We start from the raw sequence: 23,082 nt of genomic DNA, 5'->3' as shown, positions 1-23,082 counted from the left end.
GTTTCTGAAGCAGCAAGAAGAAGGGAGGCGACTTTTGGAGCTCTGCGAGCAAGCAAGCTGCTCCAGGCCAACCTTGGGCAGGCTGGGCTGGCCTGATTCAGTCAAAAAAAGGCAACGAAATGCTTATGCTGGAAACGGACTTCCCTCTTGCAGAGAGGAAGGCCCTGCCTGTTCAGCTGGCTGGGCCAGCAGAGCACGTAAAAGAGACGTATCCCAACAAAAGCAGATGTACATCCTAAGCAGAAGATAAAAACCCGGCTCATGGGCCGTCTTCTAACACACACAGAAGCAAAGGGCACCTGCCAGGCCCCCTCAGAGATACTTCAGCTCTACCCAAGCATCAGTGAAGAAGTCAGCATCACCAAGGGTGACGAGTGCCCCCCCAAACATCCCCTGTGCAGTGAGCCTCTTCTGGGTGCTCAGGTCAGAGCCCCGCAGCCAGGAGTAAGCATGAGCAAGGGGGAAAGGTGGCACAAGGATCAGGGAGGGAGCAGACACCAGAAGACAGACCAGAGGATGCACGTACTGTTTGGGGAGCTCGAGAGAGGTTGGAGGAGGATTCCAGGTGTCTGGGTGGCCAAGCATCCAGTCCGACCAGACCTTCACACTGGGGAGCAGCTCCTTCAGGTCTTGGGGCAAGGCAGAGACCTTGATGTCGTCCTCCTCATCATCCTCCTGCTCCACCTCTCGTGGCTGAACTGCAAATACAAGACAGTAGAGCTGAGGCAGCTCACTGCAGCCAGGAGCCAGGCTCAGGCAGGGACTGGGGGTGCATGACACGGATCCCAACATCCCAGCCTTGGACCCACAAGGGAACAGCCACAACTCACAGCAAGCACAAAGACACGTCTGTTCTCCCTACACAGACTGGTCTAAGGGGAAAGCCAGGACATCTGTGATCCCTTTGATTGAGGACAGTGGAGTGCCACTGCACCAGTCATAAAGATAGGATTCCGAGGTCCCAGTTTTGGGAAGTTTCCCAATAGCCAGCAGAAAACATGTCCAGAGTCCATTCCTTTCTTCCAAATGTTTTGGCCTGCACACATCAGGGGCTTTCTGGCCAGCTGATCCAGCCATAACCTGGGCAGAGCTTGGGATGCTGGGGGAGAATCCAAGGGTCCCAGCAGAGGGAAAGGGGTGTACAAAATAGCAGGGAATGAGGGCTTGAACCCCACCAGGCTGCTTCGTAGGCAGCTGCATGGATCCTGCCAGTAACCCCTTACCTTGCACGCATTCTCTCAGCAGGCTGCTGCACCGCCTCACCAAGAGTGCGAACATGGAGAGCCCTAGGGCCGTGGCCTGTTCCTGGATGACAGAGCGGCAGTCTTCAGAGACACACTCTAGGAGACAGAGAGAGGGTTCAGTGGGGAGCAAGGTCAGATGCTCCATCTTGCTTCGCCTTTGCAGCCTCCCTTTCTGCTTCCAGCATGGGACATGGATCTCTGCAGGGGTGGGCAATTCCCCAGCTCACACTTGTCCTGGACCCAATTACTCCACATAGAGAGGAAAAAAGGTGGCGAGTGGCCACTCCAGAGCAGGAAGGGGCTGCAGTTACACTGCCCATGTCATGCCCAACCTCACCTCACGTGTTTAGCCAGCCCGAGCCAGCACTCAGGCCTCCCAGCACAGAAGCTGCTGCTTGGAGCTGATGCCTTCCCCTGAAGGAGGGAGATATGTTTAAGTGTTAAAAGGGTAATTAGCTGCATGTTTGATCTTTGTCCCTGCTGGAGTTTAAACCTCAGCAGCTGAGGAGGGGGCTCCTCCCATTAGTTCACCAGTCACACAACAGCTTGTCAAGAGAGCTTAATTGAAACTGTTACTCAAGTAGATGCCATACCACCACAGCTCTTCCAAACAGAGCCGGCTGGGAGTGAGAGCAAACCCCCCGGGCACATCTACACCCAGCCAGAAACCACTTCTGAGGCTGCTGAGAGCAGCAGGGAGCTGGCTCGAGGGAACTGCCTGGAGCCGGGCGTGGGTTACGCTGAGCGATGCCGAGAGCACCACGGGGCATGCCAGGCTGCCCGCGCTTGCTCAGGCACCGCGCTGCCTGCTCGCAGAAGGCTTTTAAGCCTTAGGGGCAGCCTCTGCCCTCCAAATCCCCTCTGCCCCCAATTTACATCCTCCCTCGAGATGTGAGGGGAGTGGCTGGCTGGGGGCTTCCCCGGGGAAGTGCTGCGGGAGGGAGCAGAGCCGCTGCCCAGCGGGATGGGATTCATCCACACTGCTCAGGGGTTTCCTCCCAGCCCGGGGTGGGATGCATCCACACCGCTCAGGGGTCTCCTCCCAGCCCGGGGTGGGATGCATCCACACCGCTCAGGGGTCTCCTCCCAGCCCGGGGTGGGATGCATCCACACCGCTCAGGGGTCTCCTCCCAGCCCGGGGTGGGATGCATCCACACCGCTCAGGGGTCTCCTCCCAGCCCGGGGTGGGATGCATCCACACCGCTCAGGGGTCTCCTCCCAGCCCGGGGTGGGATGCATCCACACCGCTCAGGGGTCTCCTACCAGCCCGGGGTGGGATGCATCCACACCGCTCAGGGGTTTCCTCCCAGCCCGGGGTGGGACGCATCCACACCGCTCAGGGGTCTCCTACCAGTCTGTACCGTTTGCTCTGTGCAGGCTGCTCCTCACCGGCTGGTGCATCACCTGCTGCAGGACCAGGGCTTCCAGCCCTCACCCTGCTGACAGGCAGCCACCGTCAGAAAAGCTGCTACAAGCCAGGCAAAGGACTTGCCCAGTGAATGCAAACGTGCAGGTACTGACTCCAAACCGGTGCCCGTGTGAGCAAAGCCCCAGTGTCAGAATGGGGAGGGAGAGCCCCTGCGGAGCCCCAGCTCTCAAGGACCTCCACTGCAGTCGGCATCAGCTGCATGTGGGCAAGGAGGAGGTGTTGGAAGCTGAACTCCCCTGATGTGGCAGACCAGGGATTTTGAGCAAAGGGCAAGAGGATTAAAGCAAGACATTGAGACCCTGTTTCGGCCAGGGCTAGCAAAACACCTAAGGTGCAGAGAGCAAACATTGGGGTTTTAAGTGCAAATTATTTCAGAGCAGTGCGGGGGGAGGTTAAAAACAACCAGAAAAAGACTAAAACACACCTAGAAAATACAGGAAAAAATGGGAGGAAGATTTGTAGGCTTGATTTTGTCCAGCTCTTACAGCTACCCATGAGTTCAGCACCCAGTGGGGAGACCACTGAGGGTAACCCAAGGTGGCACCAGTGGGAGCTGGTAGCCAAGGAAGGGTGCTCTGTTCCTGGAGCCAGGGCTGAGCTGGTGCTGCAGAGCAATGGTAGGAAGTGCTGTACTACAGGGGCTGTCAACTTTTGGAGGAAACATAAAACTCAAGATGTGACCACTCTGGGACAGTAAATCTCTTTCATGAAGCCTTTCCCACAATTAAGAGTGTTAGTCCCAGTGCTCTGGACACAGTCCAGTTCAAGAAATTACAGTTGTCTTCCCAGCGCTCCCTCCTCCCGCACTCGGGCAAGATGCTGGACTCTTCACTTCTTGAGCGGGCACAAGACAAGACCACGGCCATCGTGCTGCCACATGTGAGTCTGGTGAGTCCTCATGTGGGTGAAAAGCTCTGGGCATTTCAGCCAGCACCCCAGGACTCTGGGCACTGTGCTCAAGCCAGACGCACAGTCACCCCCAATCTGGGCTGGTACAAAAGCTAAGTCCTCTCCCTCCAAGAAAGGCAAAACTTAAAGGCTTTCATGATGCTGAGGATCATCAGCACTGCACAGCCCTGACTGTATGTCAGAGATTGGCTCCAAGCGCTGGAGCAATGCTCGGTGGTGACCATGGCCAGGCTTGGTGCTGCAGCCTCAGCTCTTCCCATTGCCACCAGCAGCTCTTGTGACAGGCTACAAGCTCCCCATACAACACTGAACAACTAAAAAACAGTAATAATGTTTTTTGCCCATAAGCTGTTGCAGGTACCGCCATCTGCAACCCACTCACTCAAGCTGAGCACTACAGCCACAGCTCCATCAAACATCTCATATCGCTACACATGTGAACCACGCTCCCACCTGCTCACAGCCAGTTTACATAAAGCCACAGTGCTTTGATGTACCACAACGATGCTCAGCCCCAGTACAGCCTGTGATGCTTCCCACTGTACAGGTAAGAGGCACAGGACACCCAAATTTAAGGGTTGTTTCCCCACTGTTCCAGCTCAGCTACTGTGAGTGTTGTCATCTCATCATTAAATTACACAAAACTCCCCTGGCCCTGGAAGTTCATTTCCCGGCCAAGCTTGTCAGCCTCATTTCGAAGAGGCTCCTTCAGCCCAACAACCTGGCAAGGAACGACAAGTGTCCAGGTGGGTGCTTGTTCAAGACCCTTGAACATATACCAGCACTCCAGTTCCCAGCCCTACCAGCAAAGGCTCTTAAGAGCTTAATTGTCGGACGAAAGAGGTAAGTACCATAAATCAGGAGAAACTTTCTCTTTGTGCCTTTTCACCACTTTCCTTGGGAGGCAGAGAGCCTTGGCTTTCACTGAGCTGGGAGCCTGGAGCCAGTGGTCACAACCACGTGATGTAGAGGCTGTGGGGCTGCAGGCTAACCCCCCCCACGCCACAGAAGACAGCCAAGATGAGGGTACAATCAAATGCTCATGAAAGGGAGGTGTTTAGACAGAAACCTGTGGGTGTTCGGAGTGATGGGCAGTAGGGAAACTAGCTCTCTGAACCCCCAGCAAGGTCTCTCACCCCCAGCACGAAGTGTCTGAGCCTACTCTGGCACTAAGGGAAAAATATCTTGTAGAAGATATACTGAAAGGAGTGTTGGAGCAATAAATCTGCTCTGGAGCCCACAGGGCGTCATTACCTCTGAGCTGAGCAATGGTCTGTGCTGCTGGTAATGCACCATGCATTTAGACACCAACTTCATGGAAAGAGATGTTCTTGGAAGCCAGAGTGACACTTTGGTGATTCCTGTCCCTGCAGTTGAACAGTGCTTAGTACAACTTGGGGACACCAGCTGCCACAGACCAGCAAGAGCAGGCAAAGACACCCTGACTGCCCAGGTCAGGGCAAACCCTCTAATTCCCATATCTGTTTCCCCAGATCCACAGCTCAGCTGGTGCAGGTGAAGCAGAACTAAATCGCCAGGTCCACAGGCAGTCACCGAAAGCTTGGTGCCAGAGACACTTTCAGGTGGCATCGATGGCATCTCATCAGTTAAAGCTGCCACAAGCCCAGCCTCCACTTCCTCCCCTGAAACCCCAAATCAGGCTGTGATCAGATAACCCTCCTATACTCAGACCCAGCCATGCCACACAGCTGGGGCACGGTGCGGAGGTGGTCAGGCAGACTACGGACAGAAATCACACACAAAAGAAGATGCTACAACACCACGGGCCCCAAGGTTGTCAGAGATATGGCTCCTCTGTGCCACCAGCAGCCACAGCAGTGACACCCTGCAGGAAAACATCCAGCCCAACACCAGGTTGTGCACCAACCACCACAACCAACCCCCTCCACCTTCTCCCCCTGCAACCAGGCAAAGGTCCCTGTTAATGCCAGTATCAGTTTGACAGCTCCTGCCACCACATCACCTCTCAGCTCTCGCCTGCGCAGCCACCCTGTGAACCAGAATCACGCAGCTTATCAGGGTTAGAAATGTCACCTTTCAGCTGTGCCATCACCATCAAAGGTGCTGTGTGGGGGAAGAGGAGGGTGGGTAAAGCTGGCACTGCTGCCTAAGTAACTGCTTGTTAAACCACAAACTCAGGTCAGGGTTTTAGCACTTGCAGCCGAGCCTAACTCGGGGTAAGCCCATACCCTTGTCGCACGCAGCACCACCATCTGCTGTACCTACACACAGCCCGTGGAGCCACGCTGTAGTCACGGCAGGAAGCTGAGCTGGCCTAAAAACCCACCTTCTGGGAGCTTTCTTAGGCTGGATCCATTTCTCAGTCACTTGTAGCCCCACATCAACTACGCCAGCAAAACTCTAAGGTACGTGCAACACTGCACAGGGCTAGAAAGGAGCAGGCAGTTAAAGCAGGAATGTCATCAAACACTTTGCAGCCTGAAACAACAGGCTGGGTAATTTGCATTACCCCACACTTCACAGGCTGAATTTGCCTCGAAGATCTCTCTTTTTGCACCAGAAAAATAAGCGAGAGCCCTGCAGCCCGCTGCAACCCCCACCCCCCCGTGGAGGTTAGGGCTCCAGATGCTGGACTGGTCAGCAGGACGTGAGCTCTGACAGTCTTTTTTGCAGGGAGAGTTTTGAGCACCATGTTATGAAGCTTGCCTGATACTAGCCACTTATAAGACCCTTTTTCCAGTTGGCTCAGGCATTAACTATCAGAGCTTAAGTTTCCATGCTGGGTGCCTGTCTCAGCCCGAATTCTTCCGGAAATCTTCAGCCAAAACAGTTCGGCTACTTGTGAGAATAAGGCTAGGAAACAAGACAGTGGCTTACCCCTGTTAGAAAAAAAACACTTACAACCTCTTCCTTGAGCTAATCTAGCAACTGCAAATCCTGGAAAGGGGATCTGAAATTTTGCTGCAGAATAACCTTTTTAACAGAGAGTTTTCCTGTCCTACTAGAAATCTGTCCACACTTGGCCAAGCTATAAACATCTGAAATACAGCAGTTTTTCCATATTCAATAGGAATTCATTTCAGCAGCTAAAACCTTCTAAGATTTCACTTCCCTGAGCATGCTCCATCTTCCTACCTCCCTTACACCTAACATGCATTACACACAGCAGAACTGCCCTGCTCCCATCCAGCATGCGGGGACCTCCGAAAAAATGTCCTTGTACTAGTCACTGCTGCTTGCTGCGAGCTGGAGATTGGACCCAGACTCCCCCAGCGGCGCCCAGGCTATCTGCTGTGAAGCAAAGCCTAACAGCGAGAGGAGGGAGAGGGGATGGGGTGGAAAAAATGGGAGCTGGTGAGCATCAGACTGCGCGCAGAGAGGAAAAGCAACCGGGAACCAGGGACAGGCCGTTTTTCTGAAGATCACAAAAACCCTCTGAGCTGCAGAAGAGTCCTCCTGTTTCTTCTTGGCACACAGAAAAGGGTTCTTCTCCAGCTGGGTACTGGTGTGCACGGAGAGCAGTTTTTCTACCAGGAGGCAGTTTCCTTTGCAGAGAGCCGGGGGAGCGGGGTGGGTCGGCCAGCACAGCTGCCGCAGCGCCCTCTGCAAGCATCTACCTGGGCTCTCAGCTGCATCCACGCAGGGGCTGCGAGCTCTGCTCCGACTCAGCCGGCAGCAGAATCCAACCCAGGCTTTCTTCAGTCATAAATCTACCTGCTTCACAGTGGAAAGGGGGCATCGGGAGGGGGGAGAGAGAGAGACGGCGAGAAAGGGGACTTTTGTAACGGGGAGAAATTTCTGTTTCTCTGAGAAGGTTATATTCATGGAAAACATAAACCAACTGTCGTCAAAGTCGTCTGAGCTCAGGAAATGGAGCGGCCGGGAGAAGGCTGCCATGTGGCCGGATGTTATGTATTTCTAATTAGTGCTATACATCTTTCAGCAGCGAGTGTCCTTTTGCTGGGAAACACAACACGCTGCCCTTGTTATTGTAACTGTCAGAGAGTGCTTAAACAGATAATCTCCAGGAAAAGTGATAAACACATCCCCTCTCCCACTAGGGTGTGCAAAACAGCAATGCCAAACCTCTATTAGGGCAACGCAACCAGCCACAGGAAATGGGAATGGGAAAAGGGCAGGCGATGCAAGGGACAGCCACCTCCGAGGAGAGGGATTTGCTGGAGGAAGCTTCTCGCGGCTGCTCGAGTGCCATGTGCTGAAGGAAATCCTGCGAGGGACAATCAGGGCAGAGCAAGCGCAGGCCACGTGGCCTCGGCCAGGGGGGCACTCGTAGGAACGGGGCAGGGGGGCTGGAAGTGAGGGCTCCCAGCTGCTCCGCTCCGAGCATGCTCTAGGCAGCGGTGGAAGCGAGCCACGGCAACCCCCAAGCTCACAAGCAAGCAGCAGACATGCTCCTACATCCATCCCAGCTAACACAACACAAGGAATGCTGAATCTTTTACAGTTAAAACAACACCAGCCAACAAGCGTTAGAGTCTCGAAGGAGACCAGATTCCTTTGATTCAGGCAACTAGACTGCCCTAGCCAAGGGTCAGGAGGACTCCAGCGAGACAGTTTCCATGCTGGCCTCCCCGTTCTAACCTGAGCTGCGGCTCCAGTCCGGGAAGCCTGGAGCAGCGCTGGCAGCAGGTGGCCCCAGCGCAGGCAGAGAGAGCAGCAGGGATGTGCTTTGCTCCCCAGGAGCAACAGTTGAACCCAGCTTCCTCAGTGACAAGGTAAAGGACCCAATGTGAATGCAATCAAAGGAACGAACAGGTCTCTGGGCACAGTCCCGAGGACTGACATAATGGGCTGGCCAGGGGACACAGGAGGTGGAGGAGCTTGAAGAGTGTGGGGCTGCAGGCGAGCTGTGCCTAAGGCACCCGGCTGGTATGTCAGCAGCTCAGCACCACAGACAACTGATTCACCAGCCGGCTGCTGCCCTGCGGGGAAGAAGACAGAGGCTGGTCACCTCCAAGCTGACACCACCTGAAGGCAATTCGTTTGCTCTCTTACCGCTCAGACACAAGTGTTTTCCCTGTGAGTCACTCTCCGCCAGACGCAGTGTTGGCAGGGCTATAGGGCAGCCCACTGGGATGGGACTGTTTGCAGGATGCGGGTAAGGAGAGCTGCGCTGCCGGCCCAGGCAGCTGGTCCCACCGCCGCCTGCCCATGGTGGAGACCGCACACAGCCGACCGGAATATAAAGCAGCAAAGCAAGTGGGATACTCACAGCTGCAGGGCATTTCCCCAACACCCCTCACAGAGGACCAGTGAGTCATGGGCACTGGCGAGTCACACACGCACTCAACTGCTCCAGAAAGAGCCTGCGAACCTGGAGGCACTTGCTCAGCCCTGGCTAATACCCTGCAAAGAGCCTGGGAATGATGGGCAGCTTTCCTGGAAAGATGCTCCCTGACTCTGCATTTGCAGGCAGCAGACACGATGGCAGCCCCAGCCTTCCCAGAACAATGCACAGCCCTGCAGCTCAGCTGAACACCACCACCTGCAGCACACAGGGCTGAATCCCTCCCAAAGCAACTCTGGATTGCAGTAATAACCTGGATGCCCCCAGTCCACCTCCCCATACCAACCTCTCCCCATGGAGAGGCAGGGGTTGTCTCAGCTGCAGCGCCCAGACACGCAGCAGCACTGGGGAGCTCGCTGCACGTGTTCCCAAAGCAGCTGGGACCGCCCAGAAGCCCTCGGCTCCCTCTGCTTCATGCTGAAACCCGGTTTTGTCCGAGGGAGGGAAGGAGGGAGGCCTAGGAGGTGAGGAATGCCGGGGGCCTGGGGAGGATGGAGCAGCTCTCCCTGTGGAAGCCATTAGATATTCAACACTTCATTTGTTTCCAGCCGTTCTGGACTGCAGCGCTGGGCTCTAGGACGGGAGGCTCTTCTCTGACGTAACCAGGAAGCAGCTGCAAAATTAAGGAATCCCTCATGACATCATAAAAAGGGTCGATGGTTTACAGGGGAAGGTATAAAAATTAATGACATATTCCCACCCGAAGCAGCAAGCCTGCCCCAGAGCCACAGGGGAAGCCGTGCTCTGCCTGTCACGAAGGGGCTGCCTGCCCAGGACAGCTCTGTGCTGCCAGCTCCCTCCAGCTGATCCGGGAGCTCGCCTCCAGCTCTGACCATCCCCAAGCCTAGCATCCATGCACAGGGCTGGATCCTTGCACCTGAGGTGCAACAACCACCAGCTCAGTATATCCTTCCTGACACTGACAAACAGAGCTTTAGGCTCTGTTTAGGGAATGACTTTAGAGACGGCTTTCTTGTCTACTCGGGACTGGCCAGGAGTCACTGACAAAAAACATCATTGTGAAGTGACTCAGGGAGAGACAGTTATTCATTTGAACAGGGAGAGCAGACATGTGCACAGATTGCCCCCAACACCCCAATTTCTGCAGCTCTGGAAACCCAACAGGTCCTGGAAGAGGAGGTCAGGGCAGTGGCACACTGCCCCTCCCCACCACGCAACCCAGGCTAGGGCAGAAAGAATGACATTAGCCCTGAGGACAAGCACAGAGCCATTTCCACTTGAAAAGGGAAAAGGATAGTGGTTTAAAATTAACTGCAGCCTTTTCCAGGAAATATCAGTGGAAAGAAGCAGCCATTTTTAGAAATGTTATTCTCAGAAATTTCCTGAAAAGACCCATCAGTCAAAACACAGATTGAAGCCATTTCCACTTGCACTAAGCAGCACTTTGGAGCTTTCCCTCCGCACTTGGGGTGCCTGACCCAGCTGGCGGGGCCAGGATCCTGCTCTGCACCCCTGGCCCCAGCAAGGCTGCAGGAGTCAGTTTTGGATACGAAACACCCTATGCAGTGTCAGGAACATTCTTTCTGCTCGGGGAGGCACATACATCCCAGATTTCACTAGTCACATTCATACTGAGACACTCCCAGATCATCATAGCTGGGGCAAAGGCATCTAGTCTCACCCACACTGGCAAAGCCTGGAGGATGACTAGAGAAACTATTATTTCTCAGCACTGTCTTCACCACAGCCGCTCCAAGCGGGTGAGCTGATGCTAGGACTTACGACACAGGCAGAACAAAATCCTCACTAGCCTCAAGGCTCTGCGCAATCCCCAGAGCCGCTGTTTCTGCTGCCAACAACTGACAGCAACACGAATTTGACCTGTCTGGCAGCTAAAAGGCTGGCAAACCCAAATGTACATAACTCCTGGCTAGCTCGTATGAAAGTATGTCCCTCCAAGCTGGTAAGCCAGCTCATCAGCATGTATATATAGCTCCAGACCAGCCTGGCACCAGCTGTCTCTTGCTGCGCAGGGAATATTTGCTATAAGATGCACAAGCAGGATGGGATTGATGCGGCTGCAAGGGCTAAAGGGCCCAAAGGCGAGCAGGGCTCAGTACGTGCGGAGGGCATCAGATGAAACAGGGCACACTGTACCAAAGGAAGAAACAATGTGGATGATGGCGACATTAAAAGGTGTCAGGGGCACTGCGGTGAGGCAGGATGATGCAGCCCGATACAAGAAAACCCCTGACAGCCCATCCTCTGTCTGCACAATCTGTCAGCCCTCCTTGGAAGAAGCCAGCTGCACAGCCAGAGCCCTGAGCCTCATCCCAAAAGGACCAGCGAGGAAAGCAGGCTCCTCGGTGCATGTACTCAGGGGAGTATGCTGCCAGGGGAGCCCGGCTCGGTGCTACGCAGCAGGCATGGCAAGCTGCTACTAGCATCCCACCCAGGAGCTGCATGCGCCCAACCATAATTGTGTCAGATGTTATTTACAACGGGGGAGGAGGTGTGAACAGGGCTTCCCAAGAGATTTACTCCAGCCCCAAGTGAAGTTTTACCAGGACAATCACAGCAAATAAAAGGCAGCCTTTTCCACCACCCTCCCCCCGCCCCCCCCCCCCCCCCATGCTGGAGGTGGGCATGTCTTTGGCAGCAAATGCAAACAGACAGCCTGGAACATGCCTCCTCTGGTGTGAACCTTGGTGAGCACTTCAAGCCTGGAGTAAAGTTAATGAGAGAAAGTGCCTGCAGACAGGCGCATTCAGAGAGAGCAGCCTTTGATGGGGCAGGAACAGCAAAGTGCGGAGCTTCCGTTTCAACACATTCACTCGTTTGCTGCTCTTCTTTTTACAGCTTCCTGAGGGACCAGAGCGCCAGTGTGTCAGTTTGCAAAGCAAATGCCAAAACATAAAGCGAAACCCACGTGCCCCCCCCCCCCCCCCCCCCCCCCAATTCCAGGGAGGCAGTAAATCCCAGGGTCCTCATCGGATGCCTGCAGGCCTGAACTGCCTCCTCACCTCCTGCTCCAGCCCCTGGCCACCTCCCGCGCCTGCTCAGTCCGTCCAGCTTCCCCGGCTGATGCCAGTGGCACCCCCAGCACCCGGCCAGCCCTTCAAGAGGAGCACAGCCCAGCTGCTGTGCCTACAGAGAAGCTTACCTAACACTTTCCATCATAAGACCCTGGTTTTAGTCCCTAAGAACTTCGCCAAACTTTAACCATTTAGGCTGCAATCCTTCATGCCAAAAGCTTCAAACTAAATTTATTGGGAAAATTTCATCTACAAAGGTTCAGCCATTTGCCAGAATGAGGTTAGGGAAAATATATTGTTCTTCTCAAGTTAAAAATTCTTAGACCATTTCAGCAAAATCCCTAGCACCTTCACACTTTGGAGCAGGAACCAGAAGTTTGGCAGGGACGGCGGCAGGGTCTGGGCATGCCTTCTGCCACCTCTGTCCACCCCTGCTTTGCCAAGGCGGGGGGGCTATGGAAATCTGGGTGCTCATCAGACAGCTCTCACGTGCCGCTCCAACTGAAGCAGCAGCTGGCTCATCTGCTTGGACAGACGCGGGAAGAAGAAACCTAGCCAGGTGAGACACTAGAAAGGCAGGTAGAAAAGGGGGCCGAAGCAGCACAAGATAGGTGACAGCGTAGTAGCCCCTTCTCCAGGTCCCCACGCTGCTCTGCTGGTACCATCAGTGGCTGCTCTCCCCAGCGCCTGGTGCGGAACGGAGGGTAACAGCCCTGCGTGTCCAGTGTTCCTGCCACAGCAGAGGCTGTGTGGTGAATCTAGATTTATGTGCCAGCCAAGGAACCCAGATGAGGTCAGTGTGGTTCCACGGGGGAGCTCGCTTTTCTAAAAACGATGGGAATTACACATACAAAACCCATTACATAAACACAAAGTCGAGCGCTCAAAGGTCAAGAGCCCAGACTTAAAGCCATCTATGCAAGTTCAAGTTCACGCCATCACACTTACTTATTATAAGGTAGTCCTAATGACATATCACTTTTTCTTCCCTCAAGTTACCACTTTCAGTCAATGCAGAAAATTAAGAGTCAGTGGAGACCCTCCTGCAGAGCCTTCCGATGTGCTAAAACGGGTGTGCGTTCAGTATGGCTGCAGGACACAGCTGCACAACACGGTGACGTTTTGGGGATTAAGATAGCTCGGCGCTAATCTGGAGAACTGTATCTTTGCCTGGGTCCTGAACTTCCAGAAGGATCCAGAAGTCACCTTAACTCCTCCCAATGCACGTGGTCAGTATTTGTGTGTTCCTCACCTGCTGGCTGGCCATGGTGACACAGAGGGGATGAAATTTGCAGACACTGGGCACCTCTGCTTTGAGGAGGAACAAAGGCAGTTCCTGGAGGACTGTTTTTAGGAGAACTCTATCCCCTGTATCTCCAGGTGAACAGTCAAGAAATTGGAAAACCTGTTATTTTCCTTAAGCTCAGTTCCCCACTCTGTCCTGCCCCATCTTTACTGTTAGAGATACCACACAGAAAGACATCCTAACCTGAGATGCTTTAAAACAGAAGCCAGTGTGTTTACGCTGTCCTATTAGTTGGACCTGAATTATCTAGCTTTTCCTGTGCTCCATGCAGCACCGAGCATGATGGTAACACTTAATCAGCAACTTCTCTGGAAAACTCCCGTGTGGAGGGAAAGGAATTTTACAAGCAAAAGGACAACAGGAAAACTGAGCCCAGGATCTCTTTGCCACGTCATCATCTCGTCTATCACAGGAGGCCTTATCTGCATTACACCACACCTCAAGCACATGGAAGTGCTGCTGAGCACAGGTTTCGAGGTTCGCTCTGTTTGCAAACAACCACTCACAATGGTCCTTGCAAAGGATAAGACCAGATCCACCCACCCGACCTCTCACGGTGAACGGGGGCCATGGTCTTCTGTGGAAATTTGGAAAAAAAATCTGCTCTGAGTGGTGCCACACAAAGGGAGGTTCTCAGGTGTCAAGTGAGCAATTCCCTACGGGAAGGGCTGAGACCACAGGCACAAACCCACAGCACGCAGGGAAACCATTCCAGGAAGCTTAACATCCGAGCCCCAATATTAGAAAATATGATCTCAGTGCTCCAACAACTTACATGCAGCCGGAGCCTCAGGTCCCAAACCCCCGTGCAGACTGCAGCACGCGCACACTCACACTGGCTATTGAACGCCCCCGCCACGGGACTCAGTAACTGAAAAGCCTCAACCTTCTACACTCATTAACAAGCACAAGACATTACAGTTTCATGCCAAATTCCTCTTTTCCCCTGTGATTTGAGACAGGATTGGCATGACTGTGAAGTTCCCTGCAGCTACTGTTGCTGCACCGTTCCCAGCAGAGCTATCCGCAGGGAAAGGCTGCACCGAGGGTGGTGGGCTCGGCCCTGGGGTGCCCCAGCACCCCTTTCCTTGGCTGCTGCATCCTCTGCCAGGAGGGCACGAGGGAGCTGCAGGCTCCTATACAGCCAGCGCCGCTAGGTTTCCTGCAGAGATTTGAAAACCTGTTGCAGTTCCAAAGCGAGCTTCGATTTCACTGTGACCAGCAGCTCAGAGACTCATAGTTACTATACAGCCGAATAAAATATTTTTTCATAAATTTAACGCCAGCATGTCTGTGTTTGGAAACTTTGAAAATCCATGTTGTATGGTTTACTGCACTGGAAAAGGTGCCAACAGAGTTTCAAAGGAAGGGAAGTGTATAACTGTTTCCTTTCAAATGCATTTTCCAATGGGATCCATTGAGGGAAAAGGCTGGAACTAACTAAAACATTATTAAAAACTGTTATGAAAAGAGACAGAGAGATGGAAAAAGATAGACAAAAACTCCAATACACAGCCGAAAGGGAGGGAGGGAGACAGGCAGCAAGAAAGGGGATACGGGCAGAAAGACACTTTGGGTGGGGAAAACGGGGCGAGACGGGGAGTTTTAACTGGCAGTCACCCTTCGTGGTTTCATATTGTTGCAGATCAATTGATCAGGATTTCAAGTGCTGCTGGCCCGGTGGCACAAGGCGAACCACAGAGTTGGCTGCAAGTGCAGCACTTGCGAACTGCTGACCTTCAGTTTTAAAACCAAAAATATTCTTTGGGAAACAGTTACACCAGGTTCCAGCCCAGGCTGCCAAGCAAAAAACAAGCACTACTAACCTGAAGTAACACCCCTATCCCTTCCACCAAAGCAACAACCAGGACTAGTAACCTGAAGTAACTCCCTGGTCTGATTCAACCAGCAGTAACCGAGCGTGACATGTGTGCAGGGGCTTGGCTCTTCCTTACTCCCTGAGTGGAGCGGTTAATTCTCCAATCGCTGACACCAGCCGTCGCAAGGAGCGCGCAGGATGCAGGCTTCGGCAGTCAGACCGCTCCCGCTCTGATGCGTTGGCCGCGTTCAAGCTACTCTAACGAAGTCTATAAATACCAAAGCGATCGGGTCCGTATAGCGCAGTCACAGCCTGAGTCCAAAGCCACCACTGCAGCTCCAAGCAGAGCCCTGGGTTTGCTGTCCCACAAGCAAAGGGGGAACCAAAAGGGGCTGAAAACAGACATTTTGCCAAATACTTCAGTGCCCTGGACATCAGGAGGCTGCCAGGGTCAGGGCCCGACCGGGGATGGAGCCGGATCTCTGCTGCTCTGCCAGGCTTCAAAGAGCCAGGCTGGGGGTGGGCAGAGCTCCACGCGCGCCTGCAGAGCTACAGGCCTGTGGTTCTGCGGGGTGTAGTAACCCTGGGCTGTAGCACACATGTCGAGGGATGAGGGGAAAAAAATAAACAGACAGACAAAAGAATGAGGATGCTCTGCCAATTCCAATTGTGCAGCTTTTATTTTAAATGCTTATCAAGCTGAGAAAGAGCAGAGTTCTTGGAAAACAAGGTTTCCTTTCTTCCCATGCCAGTGTCAAACACCCTCAAGGACGGGTACAGCACAGGCACTCGCTGCCGGCCGCCCTCTCCGCAGCAGCTGCCATCCCATCCCATCCCAGCCCAGCCCACCCCATCCCACCCGCCTCGGGAAGGGTTTGCAAGTAACAGCCCTGGTGTTTCTGGTAAAAAGATCTCTGTGATTTTTTTTTTATTTTTTTTTTTTTATTAATCTCCAATCTGGCTGGGTTCAAATTATGGCCAATTACCCACCAACACTTCATGCTAATAAAATAAATTTTTACGGGCCCTAATTACTGCTTTCGCTGAACTGCTCTACAGGAAACTGAAAGGCTGCGGCTCTCCAGACGGCAGCAGACAGTAAAGCAAGGCACCCGCGAGTAAAGCAGCGAGTGACTCAGAGGAGACAAGCCGCCGGAGGGGCGGGCGAAGGGGGAGCGCTTGCGCCTGGCTGGAGCGTGAGACGCATCAGTTCATAAAACGCTGCATGCCATGCGCATGGTGCTCCGGGGCTGGCCGTCAGGTCCCCCGTCAGTCGCAGCACCCACTACCTGTGACGCAAGGCTGTTCCTGGGGGCCAAAGCAACGGCCGCAGCGCTGCGCTGAGTATCTGCGGACGCCAAGCAGCCAACAAATTATATTTGGAAACAGCTGCATCAACCGTGCGCGGCAGCGAGAGCGAGTCGCCTCCCATCACAGCTCGGGGGAGCAGCCCTCGGAGCGGGGGTCCCCCCACGCTGGCTGCGGGGGGCAGAGGGGAGGCAGCTTCTCAGCCCAGCCCCCACCTTTGGCTCTCTCCATCACACAGTTAATCGAAGCAGACAGAAATAGCAGAAAGGTAGAAAGTTCCTCTGAAAACGCGAAGTATCCAGCCCGCTCCCAGCTACACCCACACTCCCGCCTGCCAGCACAGCGCAGCCCCCAAGGGCTTCCTGGGCATGAAAAATGAGCAGGAACCCACGGGGCGACTGCAATAGCGAGCTCGTCCTTCGCCCCGCCACTCCGCACCACAGCGAGGAAAGCGGAGCCGCTGCTCTCCAGCCAGCGCACGCCGGGAACACCCTCCGTGGCAGAACACAGCAGCAAAACCACCGGCCCACGCAAGCCTGAGCCGCTGGAGTCTTTCAAAGCGGGGCTGCCATGCAGGTATCCAGGCTCGGCTGGGGAAACGCGGCTCTGCGAGATTGATTAAGTTGTTGGTTGGGGGTTTTTTTTCTCCTTTCTTAACCAGGATTACTTTAATTTTCAAGGCCTAATGGAGTCCAGCTGTGATGGGGAGGCAACACTGCAGTAGTACAAAGACAGACCTTTACACACTGGTGCAAACTTGTACAACATTCAGCGCACACATACACACACAAAGCCCTATAAAAAGGATGCACTGAAGCGGGATATTTTTAGTCCTGACAATACAGCACTAAAAATACGACTTTGCTAATACATCACTACAGAAGTATTCCCAGTGTCCATTCAGGAATGGTTTAAAACATTTATTTTTGTTTCCTTTTGCAATGGTCAGAGAGGAGGGAGAAAATAGAAACTCATTGATAAGAGGAAACGAGAGAGACATGAAAAATTGAAAACTACCTAAAAGCTCATGGAGAGGTTTATTTTATTAGTTCTTAATAAATATCTTGCAGATTTCCTCAGGAAATACACCAGATCACATGTAAAATAGTTTGGTACTGATGTCAACTGTGTCAGCATATGAAATCTATTAGGGTGAAGCCACAGCAGGGTGATCAGCGTGCTGAAAAACTGCACGGCACTGAGGCGAGGGGGGGCGGGGGGAATCTCACGGCCCTTCCAAATTCTTCGAGAGGTAAAAAAGTCAGCCAAGACGCAGAGAGAGAGAAAAAAAGATCCCACATCCTGCTTTGCGCTGCCAGCAATGTGAAGTGCCCAGAGATTAATTCTATGTCTGGCCTGGAAATGTGACTTTAAAGCATTGGAGGGAGCGGGGAGGAGGAGGAGGAGAGAGGAACGAGAAGGCCAGGCGAACCGGGAATGGCACCGTGCCACCAATCCCCCTCCTTCCCAAGCCGTGTTTCAACATAGACAGCAGTAAACCCCAACAGACGGCAACTCCCGGGGCTGCCAGGGCCTCGCACCAGCTGGGGTGCGTCTCCCGCTCCCCGCACAGATGGGCCCGAGAGCATCACTTCCGCTGCGCCTGCTTTTAAAGATGCACGAGCCCGCGTTTCGCCGCTCCCCGCCACGGCCCCGCATGTGTTATGGGCCCCCCCGGGCGGGATGAGCCCTGCTCCCAGCACCAGGCATGAGGTCCTGTCAGACCCCGGCTCCTCGGCCCCGCTCTGAAGGGTTTATGCTTGTTCCCTGCTCCGTCTCTGTGCCATCACCCCAGAGAGCAGGCACTGCTCAGGCAAGGCTCCCCTGCTCGGCGCAGAAGCACCAGGAGCTCACTGAGGCAGGGTCAGGGGACCAGACGCTCCCGGGAGGGACAGAAGGGGGAATGAAGAAACCCCATGGCCGAAACCATCCCTACAAGGCACCTCCCTCCCACCCTGCGGTGACATGCTCCCACCCGCCTCTTGTCTCGCTCCGCAGGACCTGAGAGCGCACGCTGGAGACCTGTGCCAACCGACAGACAAACCACTCGTTCCCTCTCTGTGTCACCTCTGAGCCAGCCCTACAGTCACATTAACCACAGCCACATCAATCAGCGTTAAAAACGACCCTTCGATTAGAAAAGGGCCGTGTACCCTCAGTGCCATCACCCAGCCAGGGCTAAACTGCCCCAGCCCATCCTGGCTGTGAAGCTGGACAGACTGAGCATCACGTTAGCCAGGGTGACTCCTGGTCACGCTCAAGAAGTCCTTATCTTCCTCATCATCATCAATTAGCATGTTTAGCACATGCAGAGCTGGTGCTGTGCTGACAAGAACCTGCTGCACAGGACACGCAGCCCCCAGCAGACCCTAATCAGGGAAAATAAATCTCCATATGTAAACTTACGTGGGATCACCTCCTAGCTGCAGATGCACTTGAGAGTAGAAACACAGCCTTGGCTGCGCTGCCATTCCTGATCTCAGCTTTAAGGCAAGAAGAGATCCCAACAAGCCCCCCAGTGGTGCTCACTCCCAGCTGAAGCCCACCCAGCACCAGGCATCCCATTCACCGAGGGACTGCAGCCCGTAAGCAGATGGAGGCAGGAGGGAGCTGGCAGGGGACGAGCCCCCAGAGCAGCCCCCAGGAAGGAAGCTCCCCTCACCGAGCTGGCACTGCACCCAGACCTGCACAGGGCACGGGGGCAGGCAGCCCTCCCTGCCTACACCTGGCAGGCTATAAAACAGCCCCGCAAGCTCAATCAAGAGTTTTACAACTTCACAAAGCACCATAATTAGCCTAATTATACAATGTTCTCTCAGAGAATTAAACAAAAATACAGTAATTGACTTGGTGTTGCTTAGATGCACGAAGAAATCAAAGGTGCAACGCACATTAAAGAGTCAGAAACATCTCTTTAAAAGCGAGAGGATTTCCTGTCACGCTGCAAACATCTAAAGCTGCTGCACCTGGTGCAACCCCATTCCAGCTCCCTGGCACCCCTCTTTCCCCACCACCAAAGCAGGGGTGAGGCAGAGCCCCAGGACAGCTGCCTCAGGTACCTCCTTTCTCAATTTACAGCAGGATGGACAGACACTTTGTGCCAGCACTCCGTTTCCTGCCTTTAATGTTATACAGCGACGCTGCTTCTTCATCAAAATAGTGGGTTTGTTTCAGCGTTCACAGAGCTGGCCCGTGCCTTGGTGGCACCACAGCATGAAAGCCCCTCCAGCCTGACCTCGCCTGTCACTGGCTCTGTCCTGACTTGCTGCTCAAGTTCTCGAAGCTTGGCTGTAAAGCAGACTCGGGCTTTGTGATTACAAATCATCTCCCCTCTTATTTGTTGCCCTGAAATGAGATCTCGGTATCACCCTGTGTTTGGTGGAACAGCTTCAAGAGCAGACGTAAGGATGTGTTTGTGTGACAGGCAGACCAGGCAGAAGCCCCCAGTGAGCTCATCTGACACCACTTGATGGGGACTTTTGCTGCACTTGGGTTGGAGGGCAGGACTGGAGAGTCTGACACACCAGCAAGCACTCTGTTTCGCTGGAAACCTTCCCCTTCCCTGCCACAAAGCCCTGCTCAATCTTTTGCCTCCGAAGCCAACGTCTAGATTTCAGAAACCTGAACTGCAAGTGGAAATTCCCTGCAGCGCGTTGATTATTGCATCTCCTGCTGGCACTTATGGCAAGGGGGAAAAAAAGTCACATGGCTTTCTGAACACACATTTTGCTAAGGAATCTTGCATCAGAGGGCAGAAGCCAGCAGCCAGGAAAATAACTCCAATTACGGTAAATAAATCCCCAAATATGTGACAATCTGCCTTTTAAACAGGAAACAGAGGGGAATAAGCAAAGGAAGACTTTGGTCTAAACATCGCTGCCACCAGCCTGAAGAGCCCAAGAGCGAGACTCTGAAGACACGTCTGGGCCAGAAGTATTTTACCTGAACTTTGCTGATGTCTCAAGTCTGAGACAGCTTCCTTCCCTGAAAGGAAAGGCGCAGACAGTTCCTGGCAACTGTGCCAGCCTCCAACACTCCCAACTGCTCAGAGGAGAAACTCTGGAGGGTCAGCTGCCACCTCCGGACACGTGTCCCTCAGGAGGCTCAGTGTGAGCAAGCAGCTCAGCACAGGAAGCCATGCAGCTCCCAAGACGAGCAATGCAGGTATCTGCCACTGCACCATTTCAACCCTTCATCCCACTCACACGGCCGAGGTCTGGGCTGTGCCCGCACACAGCCAGCAGCAGACATCACCCACAACGGGTTAAGCATAAGAGCCCTTTACCCAGGCACTGACACCTCAGCACCTGCTCGCTCTAGAGCCCCTGTGCAAGCCAGGCAGCCCAGCGAAGGATGGACACCAGTACCAGCCAGCCCTCCTGTGGGTTTCCTCTCCCGATGACAACTCAAACCTGAACCGAGTAAGAGCAGCAACGTGAAGGGAGGGGAAGGATGAATTTAATCTCCAGTTCTTCCAAACTTCAGGTTTGGGAAGCGTTATGTCTTATCACCTCACTAAAGACAGCACTACCCAGTCCCAGAGGGAACCAGCACACCGCCAGGTGCATGCTGCCTACCTCGGTACAGACATTTCAGTCCACGCTTGCTATATGACAACCGAAGCCCTAGCAGCCCTGACAAAGCCAGCTGCAAAACCGCTCAGCTCCATCCTCCTTGCATTAAGGGGGCTGTGTTCGCATTATAAAACCAAGTCCCCCAGGCAAGTGGAGGGACCTCGGGCTCTGCTCTCAGTGGGGCACAGGACTACAGATGCTCAGCCTCCCCAAGACACAGCTTTACAATAAGACATCTCCATCAGCCTCCCAGTCGCTGTGCCCAAAGCTGTCGTGGCCCAGAGAGCTGCCTGCTCAAAGGTGCCAGCTGGACGCTGGTGAAGCGCATATTTACCATGCAAAGAGGCGAATTAGGAGAAAAAGACTCAGTTTTGCTCCCCAGACAGTGAAAGATCAAATTGCCGCTTCTGCTATCTACAGCCTGAGGTTTATCAAGCTTTCTTTTGTGCCTAATTTTAAAACTTCACCAAACCAAGGCAGTCGTCCATAGCACTGCTTTATTTTTAAACTCAGTCAGATGCGCTGGACTCCCTTGCATTTGAGTCCCAGCACCTTTTGTCTGCTCCAATATGCAAGATGTGGTTAGAGCTTCATGAGAAGCCATTGAGATGTGGCTGCAGCAGAAGAGAGGTACGTGCTTCCGCTGAGCCTTAGTTTCTGATGCTGCAGTTAGCCCTTCCAGCAAACTGGGTCCGAGCATCAGAAACCAAACAAGAACCGTGAAGATGGTCAGAGATGAGGTTCTGTCGAGGGCAGACGCCACCAGCCTCTGCAACATCTCCGGGGTTATTTTAAGGGTTCACGCTTTAGCCTGCAAGCCAGAGCAGCTGCGGTCAGCAAAGCGAAACACGCTCCATCCAGCACAGAGCTGCGCACAGTGGCAAGATGGCAGCAGAGCAGGCTGCTGGTTACAAAAGCACAGCCTGATTTCAGGGCGTCCTTTGGGTTCGATGCATCCTCTCCAGCCAGGCTTGGGTGCTGAACACACAAGCAAAAGGGGAAAGTTCTGCACCTGTTTAGACGCTGCAGCTGATTTGCACTAACCTATGGATCCTTTGCTGTGTCTATCAAGAAGACCTGGGCAAGATCAGCATCTCAGAATGTGGAGCAGGTCTTCAAGGAGCTAGCAGAACCATGCAAACCCTTGCAAAGGCTGTAGTTAGCAGACACTCACCGTGTAAGAGCAGTTCTTTGCAGAGTACCTCTGCACCCAGTGGCCTGTCCAGTATTGGGCCACTCTACACAGCTCCGAGTGTGGCAGTGCAAAGGGAACAGACACTGCTCTGAATTTGCTGCAGGGAGTGGGATGTGAATCCTCCCTTTCTGCATAAGCCTTCGAGGTTTCCCAGCCAACCCTATCTCGCACAGAAAACCTGACCGTGTTCCGCTCAAGGCAGCAGACCCAGGAGGGCTGCCACCCAAAGCCCAGCCTCACCGGCTCCCCTCTTGAACCTTCCTCACATCCCACAGGCTGGGACTGCTGCTCAAGTAGCAGGTCTTCCTCGTCACCCATCGGCCCTGGCAGAGCAGATGCCCTACAGGCTGGTCACCCTGCCCTGCCATGACTTCCCTCTGGTTGAAACACAAGCCACTTTCCCAATCTGCAGCTAAAGCCGTGTGCTTGGCCAGAACCTCCTTGTGCCTCTGTGCCCCGACTCTGCTCGGCCCCGGGGGATGCAACTTCATTCCCTACATGTGCTGAGGATGCACATATGGCAGCCCCCTCCCCTCTCCACTTCCACCTAAGCCCGACCTCCTAACAACCTCCACACGGCACAACGCGACCGGCCCAAGAGTGCCAGAAGGCATCCAGGTGCTGCAGCCTGATGCTTCACACCCGCAGCCAGGCAAATTTGCTGGGATTTCCGGGAAGTGTCTCTAGGGTGCCCCGCGCTGCTGCACCCCCACTTTGGTGTGCGCTTGTTTGGAATGCGGGGCCGTCGGGGGAGAGAGGGGAAGTTATTCTGGTGGTGGCCTATGAATAACATCCAGTGATTTATAGGAAGTATAATCCAATAATACAGTAAAATAAAACAGTGTGTCTGAGATGGGTTTGATTCCAGGAATTATAAAACAAATTATTAAAGAGAGAGAGAAAGAAAAAAAGCCTCAGAGAGGCCAGATCGGAGTAAATTGGGCACAGATGGGCTGGGAGGGGGTTTCTCTCTCTCCACTCACTGAGATGCCCCTGCCGCAAGCACGGCTTC

The 23,082-nt window shown here is 53.8% G+C and overlaps 1 protein-coding gene across 1 annotated transcript in view; it reads right to left on the bottom strand.

The window, feature by feature from the left end:
* Positions 1 to 23,082, bottom strand: part of SMG6 (SMG6 nonsense mediated mRNA decay factor) — a 115,655-nt gene that overhangs the window by 58,563 nt on the left and 34,010 nt on the right. Inside the window, 2 exon segments of the mRNA XM_056354174.1 lie at positions 527 to 698; positions 1,224 to 1,340. Of these exon segments, the coding sequence (XP_056210149.1) occupies positions 527 to 698; positions 1,224 to 1,340 (289 nt within the window).

The sequence above is a fragment of the Falco biarmicus genome, chromosome 1, assembly GCF_023638135.1.
Source record: "Falco biarmicus isolate bFalBia1 chromosome 1, bFalBia1.pri, whole genome shotgun sequence".
Lineage (NCBI taxonomy): Eukaryota > Metazoa > Chordata > Aves > Falconiformes > Falconidae > Falco > Falco biarmicus.
Note: the sequence above shows the minus strand (reverse complement) of the source record. Positions and strands in the feature narration are given on the sequence as shown.